Source organism: Apostichopus japonicus, chromosome 15 (assembly GCF_037975245.1).
Source record: "Apostichopus japonicus isolate 1M-3 chromosome 15, ASM3797524v1, whole genome shotgun sequence".
NCBI lineage: Eukaryota > Metazoa > Echinodermata > Holothuroidea > Aspidochirotida > Stichopodidae > Apostichopus > Apostichopus japonicus.
Window position 1 is genome coordinate 26455802 of NC_092575.1, and position 16897 is coordinate 26472698.

Below are 16897 nucleotides of genomic sequence, written 5' to 3' on the forward strand. Positions count from 1 at the left end.
TTGATCTCTAAGGACAAGCTTTAGATTTTGCACAAAGGTTCATATCAAAAAATACATTTCACATAATTTCAATCATTACTAATGTAACTATATTCCAAGTAGTACACTGTAAAAACACCTGGGTCATTTTGTGTGACCCATCTGCTGAGTCAGCCATACTTTACCCAGAAATGGGTCGTATTGGTCGAGTTATTACGCAAGATTGTTTGAAATTGTGAAATAGCTCGATGAAAGTTTGACTTTTTGCACTGGGTCACTCTCAAAGACTTTTCTCATTGGATAAGTTATGTCATGTGACCACTATCAGCGTTTTTGCATGCCGCCTTTCGCAGACTACAGCTGAACACCGTCACAAATCTATAAATTTCAGGACCAAGAACTTCAAGAAGGCAGTCTTAGTTGAATCAAAAACTTTGATGGGCTCTGAAAATGGACACGTTTGTAAGTTCTATCCTTGATGACTGGGGTTTGCCAATGTTAATACCAATATTCAAAGGTAAATATACGCCAAAGTATGCTGACTAGTTCAGGCCACAGGCGCTCGCAACGTTAATTAGTTAAATACTATATTATAGTATGCCATTGTAGATATGATGATAGGCTAGGCCTAAGTAACATGTTATTTGTGCTGCGAGCGCCGTGGTTCAGACAAGCCCATAATTACCCTGATAGTGAGTGATACTGATACGTAGATAGCTGTAATGTTAGACCTAACGTTTGGTCTTTGATGAAGCATAGGCCTAACTTCACTACGTAAGATTAACTAAGTTATAGGCTAAGACTATCCATTCTTAAAAATAGGCATATAGTAGGATATACTTGCATTAGAAAATGCTCTAAATAACGTTATAACTTTAAATTATATAGCCTACCAATATAACTATAAGGGTAAGACGTCATTACTAAAATATGAGGTTGCATGGTCTTCGATGGCTTTGTCACTGTCAATGATATGGTCAACTCAAACTTACATTTCAAGTCAATATAGGAACGCAGGCCCCATGCTAAGTTAGGATGATAGGCCCTACCAGTAAGTTTGAAACTAAGTTAGGCCTAGGTTACAAAATAACATAGGCCTGCTATTAGCTATATAGGCCATTTTGTAACAACTTCAGAACTTTATATTATGGCTGTGGCTATTCTTACGACTAGTCGTAACAATTATTTATAAACTATTCTTACGACATTGGCAAATTCAAGCGCAGTTAAGTAAAAAGCAAAGTTCTGCGCATGTAGTAGGGGTAGGCTAACCCTAAACCTAACCCTAAACACTCACCTAACCTTGCCCCTAACCGGAAAGAATTGTTACTCCTAGTCGTAAAAATAGTACTCCTAGTCATAAAAATAGCCATGTTATAGCAACTGCGCATGCGCATTTATACATTATTCTTACGACTAGTCGTAAGAATAGCCACTTTGTTATAATATCATATTGACGGAGCAACTAGCATCTAGGCAAATATTCTTTGGTATAGGCTAGTACAGTTTCAACAGAGGAAAACTAATTATCTAGACATAGCTAGTCTATGTGAAGATAGCCTAGGCTAGTAGTAGCATGGTACAACCCAAATTTCGTGCACTTAATATTCCAAACTGAAATATTTCTTTGAATATACTATTAAGCCACAAAGTGACAATGCCAAAAGAACCTCTATCTCATTTTCGTTCAATTGATGTATTGTTACAAGTTTAATTATTATCTGTATTTCCCCTTGCTTACTAGTTTCATATGAGCATTTAAAATTGAAAAACTAATGATTTTTTTTAATTTTTTATTTCCATAGAAAATGCCATAGATGAGGACAGCTTTAGATTATTAGACAAACATTCTGTGAAAGATGTAATACCAAAAGTTGGCATCCGGCTTAAATTCCTGCAGCATTTCAAAATATTCAAAATGCAGGTACTGTGTAATCTCTTTGCTGATAATTAATTTAAAGACAATGGCATTGCAGTGTTCCATGTGCCAAAACTTTAGCACAGGCAGGATAAAAGCTCTATTTTTTCATTATGAAACTGTACATCACATTTTAAACTATAGACAATTCAGAAGAAATTTTATATGCTCCCAAGAAGGGTGCATGCGTACCTTTCAATGGACCTGGAGTCTTAAAAGACACCTTTTAAAAGTTCACAGTCACTTGCTTAATGAGGAGTACATGAATGACAATTACCAGCAAGAACAAGAAGCAATTGCAGAAAATATAAATGAGGTTGAAGCAGGTGAAGATAGAGACGAAGAGAATCAACCTGTTGGCTATGAAACTTTGGCAGAAGTATTGAGGCAAGATTTCTCACAAGACTTGAAGCAAAAAGCTGCTGGCCTTGTGAGTTTTTTAAAAGGTCAAAATAATGTCCTGCAGACAACAGTCGATAGCGTAGTAAGACATACATCTAGTTTATGTTCTGAAATAGTTGAATTTTGTGAGTATAATATTAACAAAATTGCAGAGGACAATGTTCTGGACATGGCACAGCTACAAGAAATTTTAACCAGCTTAAAGAGTTTGAAAAATCCATTTGAAGACATTGACACTGCTTACAAACAAAACAAGTTTTTTCTGGCATCTGAGAAATATGTAGCTCCCACTGAAAAGCCAATAGCACCTGAATATGTTCACAGAGCACATACATCCACTGGTCATGTTTTGCAAACTCTCCAACATAAAACATTTCAGTAGATTCCTTTAAAACCATTGCTGAAGCTAATACTAGAGAGTGAGGGTTACATTGAAGAAATCCTGAAATACCAGCAGAGTAAAGCTGACGATGGCATACTGAGAAGCTTTCAGGATAGCCCTCATTGCAAACATCACCCAATATTCTCTGAGAAGAAGAACATACGTCTATTATTGTATTATGATGAATGTGAAGTGACAAATCCCCTAGGGGCAAAAGCTGGTACCCATAAGATTGGTGTTTTCTACTTTACAATACTCAACCTTCATGCAAAATTCTTATCAACATTAGACAATTGTTATCTTGTAGCCATGTGTAAACATGATCACATTAAGCAGTATGGATATAACGTTGTGCTGGAACCATTAATTAATGACTTAAAAGATCTAGCCACAAACGGGATTTATATTTCTTCTGTCAGTTTTGATGGAAATGTTAATGTTGGTATTGCCCAGATTACTGGGGATAACTTGGGCATGAACTCCCTCCTTGGGTTTGTAGAAAGTTTTACAGCCAATCACCCATGCAGGCAGTGCCGAGTGCATAGAAATATTATGAGGTCACAACTGGTTGTTGACCAGGCACTAAAAAAAAATCGAATCAACTATGCAGAAGATGTCAATGAAGCAAATTTGACAATGACTGGTATAAAAAATTCCTCAATTTTTAATGAGCTGGAGTACTTCCATGTCACAGAAAACTATGCGCCAGATGTGATGCACGACATCTTGGAAGGAGTTGGTCCTCTAGAATTTAAACTGGTTATGAGTTTATTGATAGCTGATGGGAGATTTAGTTTAAGTACATTAAATGGAAGAATTACAAGCTACAGCTATGGTTTTCCTGATAATATGAACAAGCCATGCTGCTTATCAGAAAAGCAACTCCAAAATCCGGATGGAGCAACTGGACAGTCTGCAGGCCAAATGTGGGCATTACTTCGGCATATTCCTTTAATAATAGGTGACCTAGTAAATGAAGATAACATATATTGGGAGTTGTTACTTATGTTACTTCAATGTATGGATTTCATTTTTGCTCCCTGTGTAACATTTGAAGACACTATTGTTTTGAAGAATCTTCTTAAAGATCATCATGAACTCTACCTAACTTTGTTTCCAGATCGCCACCTTAAGCCAAAACATCACTTCATGTTACACTACCCTGAAGCAATCAGAAGAATTGGTCCTGTTATTAATTTCTGGTGCATGAGATTTGAAGGAAAACACTTCTTTTTCTTTAAACGATTTGCATCTATTATTAATAACTTTAAGAACCCTTTGAAAAGCATGGCTGTGAAACACCAAATGAATCTATGCCACAGACTGCTTTCTGGTAAAGATTTAAATAGCAGGCAAAAAGAAATTGGAAATGGCGAAAATATGCTACTTGCTGTTCTTGACAGTGCCCATGGCATTTCTGTTGCTCTTGGAAACTATCCCATGTATGATGACATATTTATAGCAAACTGGGTGAAGCTTTATGGTGTATGTTATCGACCAGGTATGATGGTCGTAGTTGATAAAACAGAGTGTTACGATCCAGTGTTTGCAAAGATTGTCCATGTTGCAGTTCTTCAAGATGGATCTTTTAAACTGATCTGTGAGTTGTGGGAAACCATTTTATTCTCAAAACACTATCATGCCTATGCTGCTTTGCCAGTTGAGCCAGTGAACTTTACATGCATACTTGTTGAGGAACTTGTAGATTTTAGGCCGCTGCATGCAAATAAATCATATTCGCTGGATGATGACCACTACTACATTCCAGTGAGGTACAGGCTTGCATGACCATATGATGTTTCTCTTAAAGGAATGCATGTGACAAAATGAAAAAAATGCATGCAATCAAGATGTCAATGTTCTTGTTGTTAATTGTGTGTAGGAGAACCAAGAAGACTCAAGCAATGCTAGCTCATCAGATTCGTTACCAAGCACTATCATTTTATCAACTTCCGGTAGCAGTGAGAGTGATATTGACGATGCCGACCTCTCCCTTGCTAATGGCAGAGGCCCAAGTTCTCATTCACTAACACAGGATAAAAAATTTGTAAGTACTCAGGAAAATGAAGCCTAAGAATATGATGTATCATCTTCATGGTTGAAGGAGCTGGGGGTGGATGCACTTGGCCATGTATATACCCCCACTTTTGCAAACAAATTTAAAAGTGCCTCCTTTGATATTGAAAAGTGCTCCCTTTGGAATTTGAACTCCATATATTTTTTAACAACAATTCAGCAACCCCCAGATTTCACACATTCTCAAAAAAAAAAAAATGTAAATTTACACTGAGTTTTCTTATTTTAATCTGATTACAGGAGCTTTCATTTGAAACTTTGTTATACTGTGCTCTAAATAAGCTCTTACTGCATTGCAAAGTGTTTGAACCATTGGACTGAGATACATAATCAAGCTACTAACACAGTGATGGAAACTTCGATGAAACTCGAAAATTGGTATAGCTATGGATGTTGCATTGAATAAATCTAGCCCCTGTTGATTTGCAGGATAATGGTAATATGAGGGCTATAGTTGTCAATCACATAAAACCTTGTATCGGGCAAACTTAATGGATGAAATTGGATGATTCTCATACATGATACAAATATTGCCCATAGACATTAAATGAAACCAACTGACTTTAGAATAGGTCACACGAGGGGTGACCAGGGGTAAAAAAAAAAACTTTGTTATCAGTCTAACTCACTGGTCAGAACATGGATAAACGTGATAATTAAATGAACCCTATGTCTGCAACCTGGATGAATCTCATATTTGGTACATAAAATTACTAGTACATACTCTCTTCCTCAAAGAAAGAATTGGATATTGACCAAATTTGCACAATGTGCACATTGCATACAGATATTTTTCTATGGGTGTTCAAGTTATGTTGGTCATTCTTATTATGGTGCACAAACAGCACATGCATGTACTTCAGATACCATTAGCCCATTGCTGCTCTACTTTTATAATGTTGTACTGTATTATTTTCAGAATATTGCTATATATATATCTTTTCTTTTTTTTCCCTCAGGATGTGAGAGCAATTATTGAAGGTTCTAAACAAACAAACATATTAACACAACTAGATCAAGGATTCCTGGGAGTGCAGGAGAGGCTCCAGATGGTCAGAATATTGGTGTCCCATCTTATTGAGAAATACGGACAAAGGTCTGAATAGTACTGTTTTTTTTTCTTGGGGGAGGGGTGGTGTGGGGATATTGCAATGGGAGATCTCCAGTATTTTTGGTTCCTCGCTGGAAACAAAAGAAAACTATGAATTTCAAGTTTGCGTTTGCGTGTGCGGGGTATGTGACATTTGCCTTGTGAGCGCAATAACTTAATAAGGGAATGATGGATGATCTCCATACTTGCTATGTTGATGCATTGTAGTGCGATAGAGACCTCTATTGTTTTTGGTGCTCACATCATGAATATTAATGACTTTACAGGGTCAGAGTTGAAAATCTTCAAATTTGTAATGATATGAAAAGAGGAAGTTAGTTGTACCCTGGTCTTCTAGGTTGACTAGAAAAATTTTTCAATTGATGGTTAGACTACACTGAATTTTAAGCATCTGAATTTTCTTACAGTGTTGGAACAAACATGAAAATTAGCCTTGCGAAAGCAGTTGTGACTGAGTTTCCGCATCTGAAAGATTGTGAGGGAGAAGGATATGTGAGTATTATCTAAAGTGCCATTTAATAGCCAAGAATGAATTTATTAGTAGAACAGATTTCCTTTATATACACAGTGTATAGACAATTTCATCAATTTACCAAAGCATGGATGTGTCACCTTTGCAAAAAATGGTCAAGACTGCTTGTTAATAGCTATATAGCTTGCTGAACAGAGAGTTAACAGTGTGCTATTAATTGTAGTAATACAGTAGCATAATCAGACTTTTTGGTGGGGGTGGGGAGAGCTGAAGGGTAGCAAGGAGTCTGGGCAAGGGGAGGGGGACAAGATATGGGGAAGAGGAGGGGATCAAATTCTTGTATTTGAGGGGTGGAAGAGATGGTGCATCATTTCTATCTTACTAAGTTACTTGAATGTCAATTTTGGGGGGGGGTGCCTAATTGGGGGCTCTTGCCCCATTGGTTATGCCACTGCAGTAAAATATGATATACTCAACAAACAGTCTTTGCAAAGACTATAGTCTGTGTAATTGAAAAATTGAAGTTAACTATATATGTCCTATTTTTATCTGTGGACTATAGGAAGCATGGTACACAAAAGCCCATGGCAAACATCCTGCTACAGGCTATCTTGAGGAAAGATTGCGCAATGTCCGAAAACGATCCCGTGCCTTTGAGAAACAAGAAGCAACACCAAAAGAAGTAAAGAAGCCTACACCTGTAAAGTTCACCATACAAACAGATACAAAAGGTACTAATACCATTATCTTGAACAGTCTGCATACAATATACTTAGTAAGGGATATGGGTCAATTTCTTTAACTGTGTAGGCTAAGTAACATACTCCTACAGCCCCCAGTCATTCCTACAGGTAGGTAAATAAATTGTCATAATGATTTTTCACTTATAACAGTCAGGTGCCAAGTTAAGTTGCTTGAACCTTAAACTTAGTATGTAGGTAGCCCTTTGTGAGTAGATGATCCCTCTATTTTTTCATGGAGGTCCAAGGTCATTTGAGGTCAACAGAGTTAATAGTCTGAAAACCTTGTAACTGAACACAATATTTAAAGGAGTTTAAGTCATTTGGAACTTCAAACTCAGTATGTGGGTAGCCCTTGGTAAGTAGATGATCCCTATTGAAATTCATGGAGGTCAAAGGTCATTTGAAGTCAAGAGAGGTTAATGTATGACAAGCTTGCAAACATGACCTCAAAAAGTTATAGTTATTTGATACTCAAACTGAGTACATTGGTACCCCTCTGTGAATAGAGCAGACCTGTCAACTCTCCCGGTTTTACTGGGAGGCTCCCGTTTTTCCAGCATATCTCACAGGATGAGTTAGGAAACTCCCGGTGTTTAATCCAATCTCAATTCCGCTTGCACGATAAGACAGGTAGTTCTAAATCGCCCTTTTTTTAACAAGGCAAGTTGACAGGTCTGGTTGGGGATCCCTATTGTTTTTCATAGAATTCAAAGTTCGGCAAACCTGAACAATGTAGGCATCCATCAGTCAATGCAAACCCATTGCACCACTGGCCACTTCTGGTCAGCTAAAGGATAAGTTGGAAAATCTTTTATACAATGTTGCTTCTCATGTTGTTGAAATTAAAGTACACTTTCTTTTACTATGGAAAGGGAATCACTAAGCCTTTTGGCATTCCGTTTTCATTTTGTTTAACCTCTGTTAGATGATGAAGAGACTTTGAAAATGATTGAATGGCTGAAGTATAACCACAGTCCAAATGACCAAGTAAAGGAATACATGAGACTCACTCAGGCTTACAGAGCAGCATGGCTTGGACAGAACAGGTCCGATGCAAGTCTCAGCCAATTTATTACGGAATATCCAAGACTGCTGGATACACCAGGAATGGTATGACTGATATAAGTAACCACTTTCCTGCTCCTCTGAGATCATGTACCTGATATTCCAGTTAATTTTCCCCTCAAAGTGTTGGGTTGTCAATCAAATGCATCTAAGCTGCTGGGGGTCCCACTTGTTTACCCTCAGTCCACCACAATATTCAATTTGTATATAAACATTATGTACTGGGACACTCATGACTTTCAATAGTGAGGTCAAGGCTACTTATGAATTTTGTAATGCTTAGCTAAAAAATCTGATACTAATAATTTGACAAGCACAGACAACATGGAATTAATAAATAATAAATTATGTTGTAATTTAATAAGGGGGAATATATTGTCATTATAGGCCTATAGGGAAGGTGTGGGACTTATTATGTTGGACATGTTTCTCTGTGTATGCTGAATAATAATTACTACATACACTGATTTGTGATTAAATCTACAAATATCTATTTATAAACCCTATTAGTATAAACTGACAAAAGAACGGGAAGACATACATCCTCATAACCAGTGTATAGAGTAACTTAGAGGTACTGCGACAAACCATTGAGACATACGCCAAGACATAGAACACTCACATAATCTAAAAATTTATAAATCATTAATGAATATCAACAAATAGCTAAGTGTGATCATGGCCTATTGGACGTGTCTCCTTATACATTACTAAGTGGTAGGCTGAACTTCCTGCATGGTAGCTACCCATGCAGTGAAGAGTCCGTATTGTCTAAATGTACTTTGTGATTAAATTGTATAGTCAATCAGCCACTGATTGAGATTTTGTTAAGCATTCTCTTATCGATGTGGAAATCAGTATTTGTACATGGCAAAACGTGTGTTGGATGCGCACATCTATGAACATGTATGTGAGTGGGCAGTCATGTTTAACTCTCTGATTGTAAATTAGTGTTATGATTTATATGCTATGATTGTTTGTTGTTGCATTGCCATGTTCCGCATCTAGTGATGTTCTGTCTGATCACACTCTGCACTATGTAACACTTATTCTGTAAGTAATTCCATCCAAAGCCTATAAGGTGCTAAAATGTTTTCAATTGTTTGTTTTTACATTTCAGATTGAGCAGGATTTCTTACTCCAGTTCTCACCAATTTCATTGAAGGAAGCCTGGACTAGCTCACTTTGTAAAAAAGTTATAAACTATGCTAACTATCAGAATACCGAATGGCAGAAGAAACTTGGCATAAGTGGCTTTCAAGAAGGTAAACACAAACATATATCAATGATTTAATTATGATCTCAGTAACAAATGGATATAGCAAACGGTTCTCTGGTTTGCAAACATTGTTACCTACATTCCAAATTTAAAAAATAAATACCAACTGAATAATTGGGGTACTCAGACTACAACGATTGAGTTATGCAATTCACTCTGATTGTGTAACAAAGTGGCAAACAATAACTGAGATCATTTAAATCAGGCTAACTATAAATAAATAATATTACATCTCAGATGATGTGTTGATTAGTGTATTTGCTAATTCATGCAGGGAAACAAAATTATATCTGGGCTTTCTTGTTTACATCATATCATCCTTCTTGTTATGCAGATCATGTACAGAATATTGCTATCCAACTTCTTCCACTGGTGCTTTCATCAGGAAATATCACCAATAAACATGGTAAAAAAGTGAGGTCTACCAGTCTGGATGCAAGCAGGAGCTTCATTGAAGTCAAACCAGTTGAGTATTTTGCCTTTTTACTATAATAAGTTTACAAATAAGAGGATGTATATGTATGCACTACTGGCTTCCCACAGGTCACATGATTTCTGGAAATTCATGGGATATGACTATTTACTTTTCAGTTGCAGAAATATGGACATGGTCCTGAAAAAGTTAAAGAATTTAAAGATGGGGGGTATCATGCTGTATAACACAGTCCGTGTTATTTCGTTAGTTCTATTGTTTAAGTTTAAAATTAATGCATAAAGAATGATAAATATATTTTCACTAACATAAAGAGTAATGAAAATGAAACAGGAATCATGGAAAAGTCATGGAAGTTGGTATGTTTGTAAGTGTGAAACCTTGCACAAGTGAATGACTCCAAGATTTCAGCTGTGATTAACTGCTTTCCAGACCATGCCCCAACCCTTTGTTTGAAAATGTATAGAAGAGATATACAATCAGGAAATCAATCCACTTTCCATAGGTAGGCTGCACAGTTTCCTAGTTTATCTGCTAAAGCCAAGAATTACCCCATTTTCAGTATATTATTTTTTGTGTGCTCTGATGCAGGTTGTAAGTTCTTTAGTATGATTGTTGTGGTTGTCCCAAGTCTGCAAAGTTCTATTATCTTGCAAGGGACCATCCATCATCTTTCCTACTGTTCACCATTGGACTCTGTAGTTCATGTTCACATGAATCTTAAATCTGCTATGGTAATGATGCAAGTGAAAAAATTTGCTAATTTTTTAAATTAGTGACAACAGAATTAAGTGTGCATTGAAAGCAGCAATTTCTTTTCTTTCTTCCAAAGGTTGGGACCAATCTTCCTCAATTCATTGAAGATGAGCTTAAGCAAGATGGAACTCGGAAGCAGCCATTTGTCCTTGCATTTGGTGATAGAAGGAATCCGACTCAGTCATTTGTGATCATCGAAGGGGTTGCTCTGCCAGCAGCAGATTTGATTGCAGCTTTTGATATTTGTTTCAAATCATTTTACGTGTTTGACATAGTCTACCCCTGCCAGTGTCAAACAACCTGGGAATTCATACAGAAATTCCTCTTTCAGCTTAGTGAAGGGAAAGGAAAGGTTTCGACATCCCCTTCAGTAAGAAGCCTACGTGCTTTTTTAAGTAGTCAGTAAGAGAAAATAGGTATGTAAACAACCTTGTTAAAAGTAGTGTTATGATTTCTTTGGTTTTATATACATTGTAACCTTTTACCGTATATTTTCTCAAAACGCATATAAGGGATATGAACATATTTCCTGTAAACCTTGGGCGGTGCAACATTAGTGCAACACTTAGTTGATGGTCATTAACATGATGGGTTTTTCTTTTTATTTACATAATGTGACAAAGTTGTTTGCTATTTATGTTTGCATGTTATATTACCTTGAACAAGTTTTTAAGTTTCATTTGGTATTTGTTATTGTTAAGTTTAGAGGGACTAAAGAAGCAGAACTGCCTCACAAACAGTGGTGCAAACTAGTGTTCCACCATACATCATACATGCACAACTAGCCTAAAGCATGACTGATGTACATTTTTTGCCTGAGCAACTGAAAATTTAATACATAATGTAACATATTGGTGGTGCAAAAATATTCATTCACAGTGTTTCCATTTATTGATGACTTTTAGTGATTGTAAGTCTTGTACTGTATGTTATAAACAGCTTTGCCTCATTCAAATCTAATGCTGTTTTGGTACAAGAGCTACTGAGGAAATTATCACCTTCGGGATATGCTTGCAAGATTTTATTAAGTGGCAGCTGGCCATAGGGTTTGTCTTGCCCCACCAACCAACTGCAAAATATGTTTAATACATGTCTTTGACTTTTGGCCATGACAAAGCCCCCACCAAACATTGAGCTTCCCAAAATATTTGATTTCTTACAGCCACCATTGATGTACTGGTGCACAATTAAAACTACATGTCTTCTTTGTATAGCTAACATTTTATACAATTGATAACTATGGAATGTTGTTTATATATATTCTTTAAGAACAATTAGAAATGCTAGCTAATAATCAAATTACTTCAGTGACTAAGGATTCAATTAGAGAGAGAGTACATGCTCACTTGATTAACTTAAGTCTTGATTAACTTAATGTTACAAACACTGCAGCAAAGCTAGTTGTGAGATCAACAATTAAAGTCCTTCAAGAAGTACATAACATATTCCTCAGTGAACTTAAGTTTGCGCACATGAATAAATGATCAGTTGTTTTAGTTAAGTATGTCAGGATTTTAAGGAACATTGCTTAAATTCCAATGATTCTCAATTGGTACAGTAGCCTATGTTCTTGTGTTCATTGTTTGTTTAGATTTATGGGTATCACATTACTCTGATTTTTACTGTTACAATGATGTTCTAGTTAGAAAAAAACAAAACGAATATCGATAATTATCTGTGAAATAGAAGAAATTGCATGCTTTCATTGTAACACCACTTTGTGATTTGAATAAATTAATTGATCTTTAGGAATTGAAGTCTTATGTCATTTCTTTTATAGACTTCCTGCAACTGCAAATGTAAATTCAGCTTTGACCCATTTATGTGGTCAATTTGTTTGACCCAATCTGCTGGGCTGGTGGAGATCGCACTAACCACTGGGTCAAAAGCTGGGTCAAAGTAGCATATGGGTCAAAGTAGCATATGGGTCAAAATAACCCAGATATAGGTCAGATGTCAAATGACACAGATCCTTGGTCAAATTGACCCAAACCTGGGCTGGTGGAGATTCCACTAAGTTGCTGGGTCAAATTTGGGTCAAAAAATGACCCAAGTGTTTTTACAGTGTATTGGTAGTAAGTTCTGGGGTGGAAGATGAAGGAGGAGGGCGGGGGGGGGGGGCATAGATTTGTCATTACAATTTTTATCAAGTCTTAATTAAGTGGTCACATTTACAGTATTTTGTCTCTTTTTTACTCCCAAACAAAACTTAAATTGAACTGTTCACCTAAATGGCAGTTCAAAACTAAGTTGCTGTTCAAATACCCCTGTTGCTTGACATTATCACTTGAATAATTTGATTCAAATTAGGGGTATAGTTTCAGCAGAAGGTGAAGGCGGGAAATAGAGGCGGGTGGGGGGTAAGGGGGGGGAGGGTCGGTCCACCTTCAAGAAAACCAAACAACAACCTTTGTACGCTATAAAATACAGCAGTTCAAGACTAAGTTGCTGTTCAAATACCCCTGTTGCTTGACATCATCACTTGACTAGTTTTGATTCAAAATAGGGGGATAATTTCAGCAGAAGGTGAAGGTGGGAAAATAGAGGCGGGTGGGGGTGGGGTAGGTCCACCTTCAAGACAACGAAAAAGCAACCTTTGTACCCTATAAAATACATATTGTAGCACACAAGAGAAAACCATCTTTCATATAATTGTGCGCAACAGTAAAATATTTATTGTGTCCGTGCATACCAACAATACAGCAAACCAGTGGAATTAACAAAGTTACATCACAAATTATGCTCCTAAGTTACAAGCACACAAATTTGTTTCCTGGTTTCTTGTTTGATGTAATTTGTAAATCAGTTTTGAGCCAGCTGCATTTAATAATCAGTAACAGAAATTGTGTTAAATATGCTGATAAACTATTAACATGCACCATACCATCTTCAACAATAGTTCTATAAAGTATGTACCAGTGCCTCAGTTTGTCTGCTGGATTTTTAGCAACTCTTGGAATATGCAGTACCCTATGGATCTACAGTGCAACAAATTCTTCCATACATATGGAACTGTTGCATAAAAAATATCATCAGTTCATCAAATTATCTATTAAAAAAGATTTTCATTGGTATAATATGGTATTTTGGTTTTACCATAACTAACCTTCTTGTGACATTGTCAAAGCATGATGTTCACCAATGTTTTGTAAATTTTCTAGTTATGACTTTCCCTCGCATCATAACATTGCCTTTAGTATTAAAACTCCTCAATCACATACCATCTCTGTTTAAAAATTAACTCATATCAAAAGGATCATCAACATAATATCAAGATAAATCCGTAGTAATTGCAGCTTGGTGATGTAAAACAGAGTGCTCGATGATCTTCGAAAAGTATGATCGTCACAGAAAAAGAACTGAACACAAGAAACGAGGATTCTCATGAAAATGAATATATTGTGAAAAGGGCTGAACTTTGCACCAATCGGTATGATATGTTGCTAAAGTGCTAACATCAACTACGCAAGAATTGTTTGCTTGAAAAACGACCCAACTGACAAAATCCAAGAACATGTTTATTGCACTTCAAGGGGTCCCAACATAACATAATATATAACATGGAACCAAGCAGCATGGATTTACCAACTTGACCATTTATATGGCAGTACTGTGGCAACTGATCCCTGTCTGTTTAAGAGAGAAGAAAAACAAAAATTTTATGACCAAAAATATTTGACAAAGAATAGGAGAAAAGGTTAATAGTGTACAACCTGTACTTTCCAAGACATATCAAACTGTTTAAACCCAGCATGTGCAAAAGCAATAAGCCTTAATGGGATGTTCTAGTCACCTGCACCGCAACTACCCCCCCCCCCACCCTTCCCATTCAAACTTAACAATTGGAAAGATATCAATGCATTATATCGGCATATTATCAAAATATTTGTCCATTTTGTATGGTCTAAGTCTGTATACCTCATTTCACAGCCGATCAACCCATACCTCATACAGTGAACTCTGAAATAATGTATATATACTTGTTCAAGATTTGTCTCAAACTTTTGCTACAGCAATAGGTCTTAATAGGCTACCAAGTCTCTCACTATATCTATACCAAGTTTGAGTTAAGTTCAACTTTCCTTGTTGAGTTATAGTGTACCCAAGCAAGTGTCACAGACACACATACGGACACACATAAACACACACACACACAAACCTGACTACATAGGTTCCTTTGCTAAAGCAAGGTTACCAAAAAGGTGCTTTTACTTCACCTGATCCATATATATATTTAAAGATAAGGATAATTGCCTACAAAAATAATGAAATTACCACTGACTCCTGTAATTCTATAAACAAGACAAAGATATCCATAGTCCCCAAAGATGAAGATTCGTAGTTTTTTCCTCTCCGTAAATGTTAAGATAGATGAAGCTATTAGTTCATTGCCATATAGAGGTATATATGATTACCACTTTTAGTCAAAGTTTAGTACATTTTCTTAATGACTAAATGTAAACTTAGCGTTTAGATTGACCTCATATAGAAAGTAAGTAAAGTTCGAATAGGTTTTTCAATAAATATCACCGGTTACACAAACACATTCTTTGAAATCTAACGTCTCAGTCACCGGCATAAGTAGAGATAAGATGCTACTTGTTTTAAGCTGTTAAATTGTTGTTGTTTAATACCTTTTATATTCTTTTGATATCGAGAATTCTAGAAATGTTTTTTTGTTTGTAGGAAATGATCGTCTGCGTTAAAATATAAACCCAGCGACGTCCTTACTTGCAGGCAAACTCCTCAACCATTGTTTTTTTTTATCACACTGCGAGTAGTAGCCATAGAGGCAGAGCAAATTTCAGTGCGTTTGGAAATCTCGTCATAACATATACTTGCAATACTGCGTTATAAGGCCTACCTGTAAATGTTATTTATTCCCTTTAAATGTTTGCACACAGTCCACCCTTGGGCCATAATTGTTTTACATCTGGGGATTCCGCGCCTGTACCAATGGACTCGACTAATTCATACATATTTGTTTACTTAGTTTTCTTGGTCGCTATATTACTTTTAGTGTGTTAAAAATCGACTTGTTACTACTGCAGCTCCCCCTATCACGTGAATTTTAGTAAGTTATGACTATAGACTCCAGGCTATAGATTGGTAAATCTTTTCGATTGCTGTACTGCTGAACACATGTCACACAATAAAGTTGATCATTATTCAAAATAAAGGGGCCTAACACAACATGTTATGAAGTCAGTTCGTAGAAAGGCATTAAATCTTTTAATTCAGCATTGTATAATGTAACTACGTATGCAAAGTTTGGAGTGAATCGTCTTCATATATTCTTACTGGTTTTGTCGACTTAAAGAAAATATCCGTATTAGGAAGTTGGCAGTTTATAACATTCCAGTCAGTACCATGGGCTATCATTATCGCAAATGCTATTATCGTTTAAAGCAGCATTTTGAGTTTGGTCGCCGTTTTCTATTTTTATGACATGTCCATCGAGTTTTTTACATATATCAATCACAAAACAGAAAACTAAGATATCAGCCAAGTTTTTCCCTGCCAACATCGTTAATTGGCGAGTAATTTAGGATGTTTGCAGATAATGAGAAAAGTATCCACGACAAAATTCCACATTTAAAATTAATCGCATACAATACCCCAAACCCACTAGTTTGAATTCAACCAATCAGAGATGCAGGTTTAGTTATGAGCCGTTGCTAAAAATAGATTCAAGACTTTGCGTTGGCACAACCAGGGAGTCGTTATGGAACTCCCTGGTACAACTGCCATATAGACTGTACACAAATCAAGCTTGGTGTTGGATTACGTATTGCTCAATGACGTTCGTAGTGTTTAAATATTCATATTATGGGCGAGGTTAATTGGAATCCCAACGGAAAATATCTTGAAGAAAAACAAAGTTGAAAGTTGCAATTTTTTCGACTTTTATGCCACCATTTGAAGTAAGATTTAAACAGAAAAGCTAGTTATGTATGTCGTAAAGGCATAGTGGAGTCAGTGAGGTTGAGAAATATCATCGACAAGGACGCAAAATGCTGCTTTAAGTCTAGCCATCCATAGCTTACCATATCTGGGCATATCATAATACATACACAACTATATACATGCTTATATACTGCTTGCTTAATTCTATGTATTTGGTTGTCTATTGTACAGGTCATACAATTTGGTATACAGGATGTTTGCTATATATGATTGTACAGAGCTGATCACATGATGTTAGTGTCCGGTTTCTATTTTCGAAACCAATTATGGGATATTATGTAAGCAACAAATGTATTACTCTTATATGGATAAAG

The 16897-nt window shown here is 36.3% G+C and overlaps 1 protein-coding gene across 1 annotated transcript; it reads left to right on the forward strand.

The window, feature by feature from the left end:
• Window positions 1-108: 108 nt before the first annotated feature.
• On the forward strand, window positions 109-11484 carry LOC139981264 (uncharacterized). Its single transcript, XM_071993506.1, has 10 exons — window positions 109-496; window positions 1785-1903; window positions 4564-4728; window positions 5717-5853; window positions 6276-6360; window positions 6903-7071; window positions 8009-8193; window positions 9269-9413; window positions 9762-9892; window positions 10693-11484. The coding sequence occupies exons 1-10, from the start codon at window positions 430-432 to the stop codon at window positions 11020-11022; spliced, it is 1533 nt and encodes a 510-aa protein (XP_071849607.1). The 5' UTR covers window positions 109-429; the 3' UTR covers window positions 11023-11484.
• The last annotated feature ends 5413 nt before the right edge of the window (window positions 11485-16897 follow it).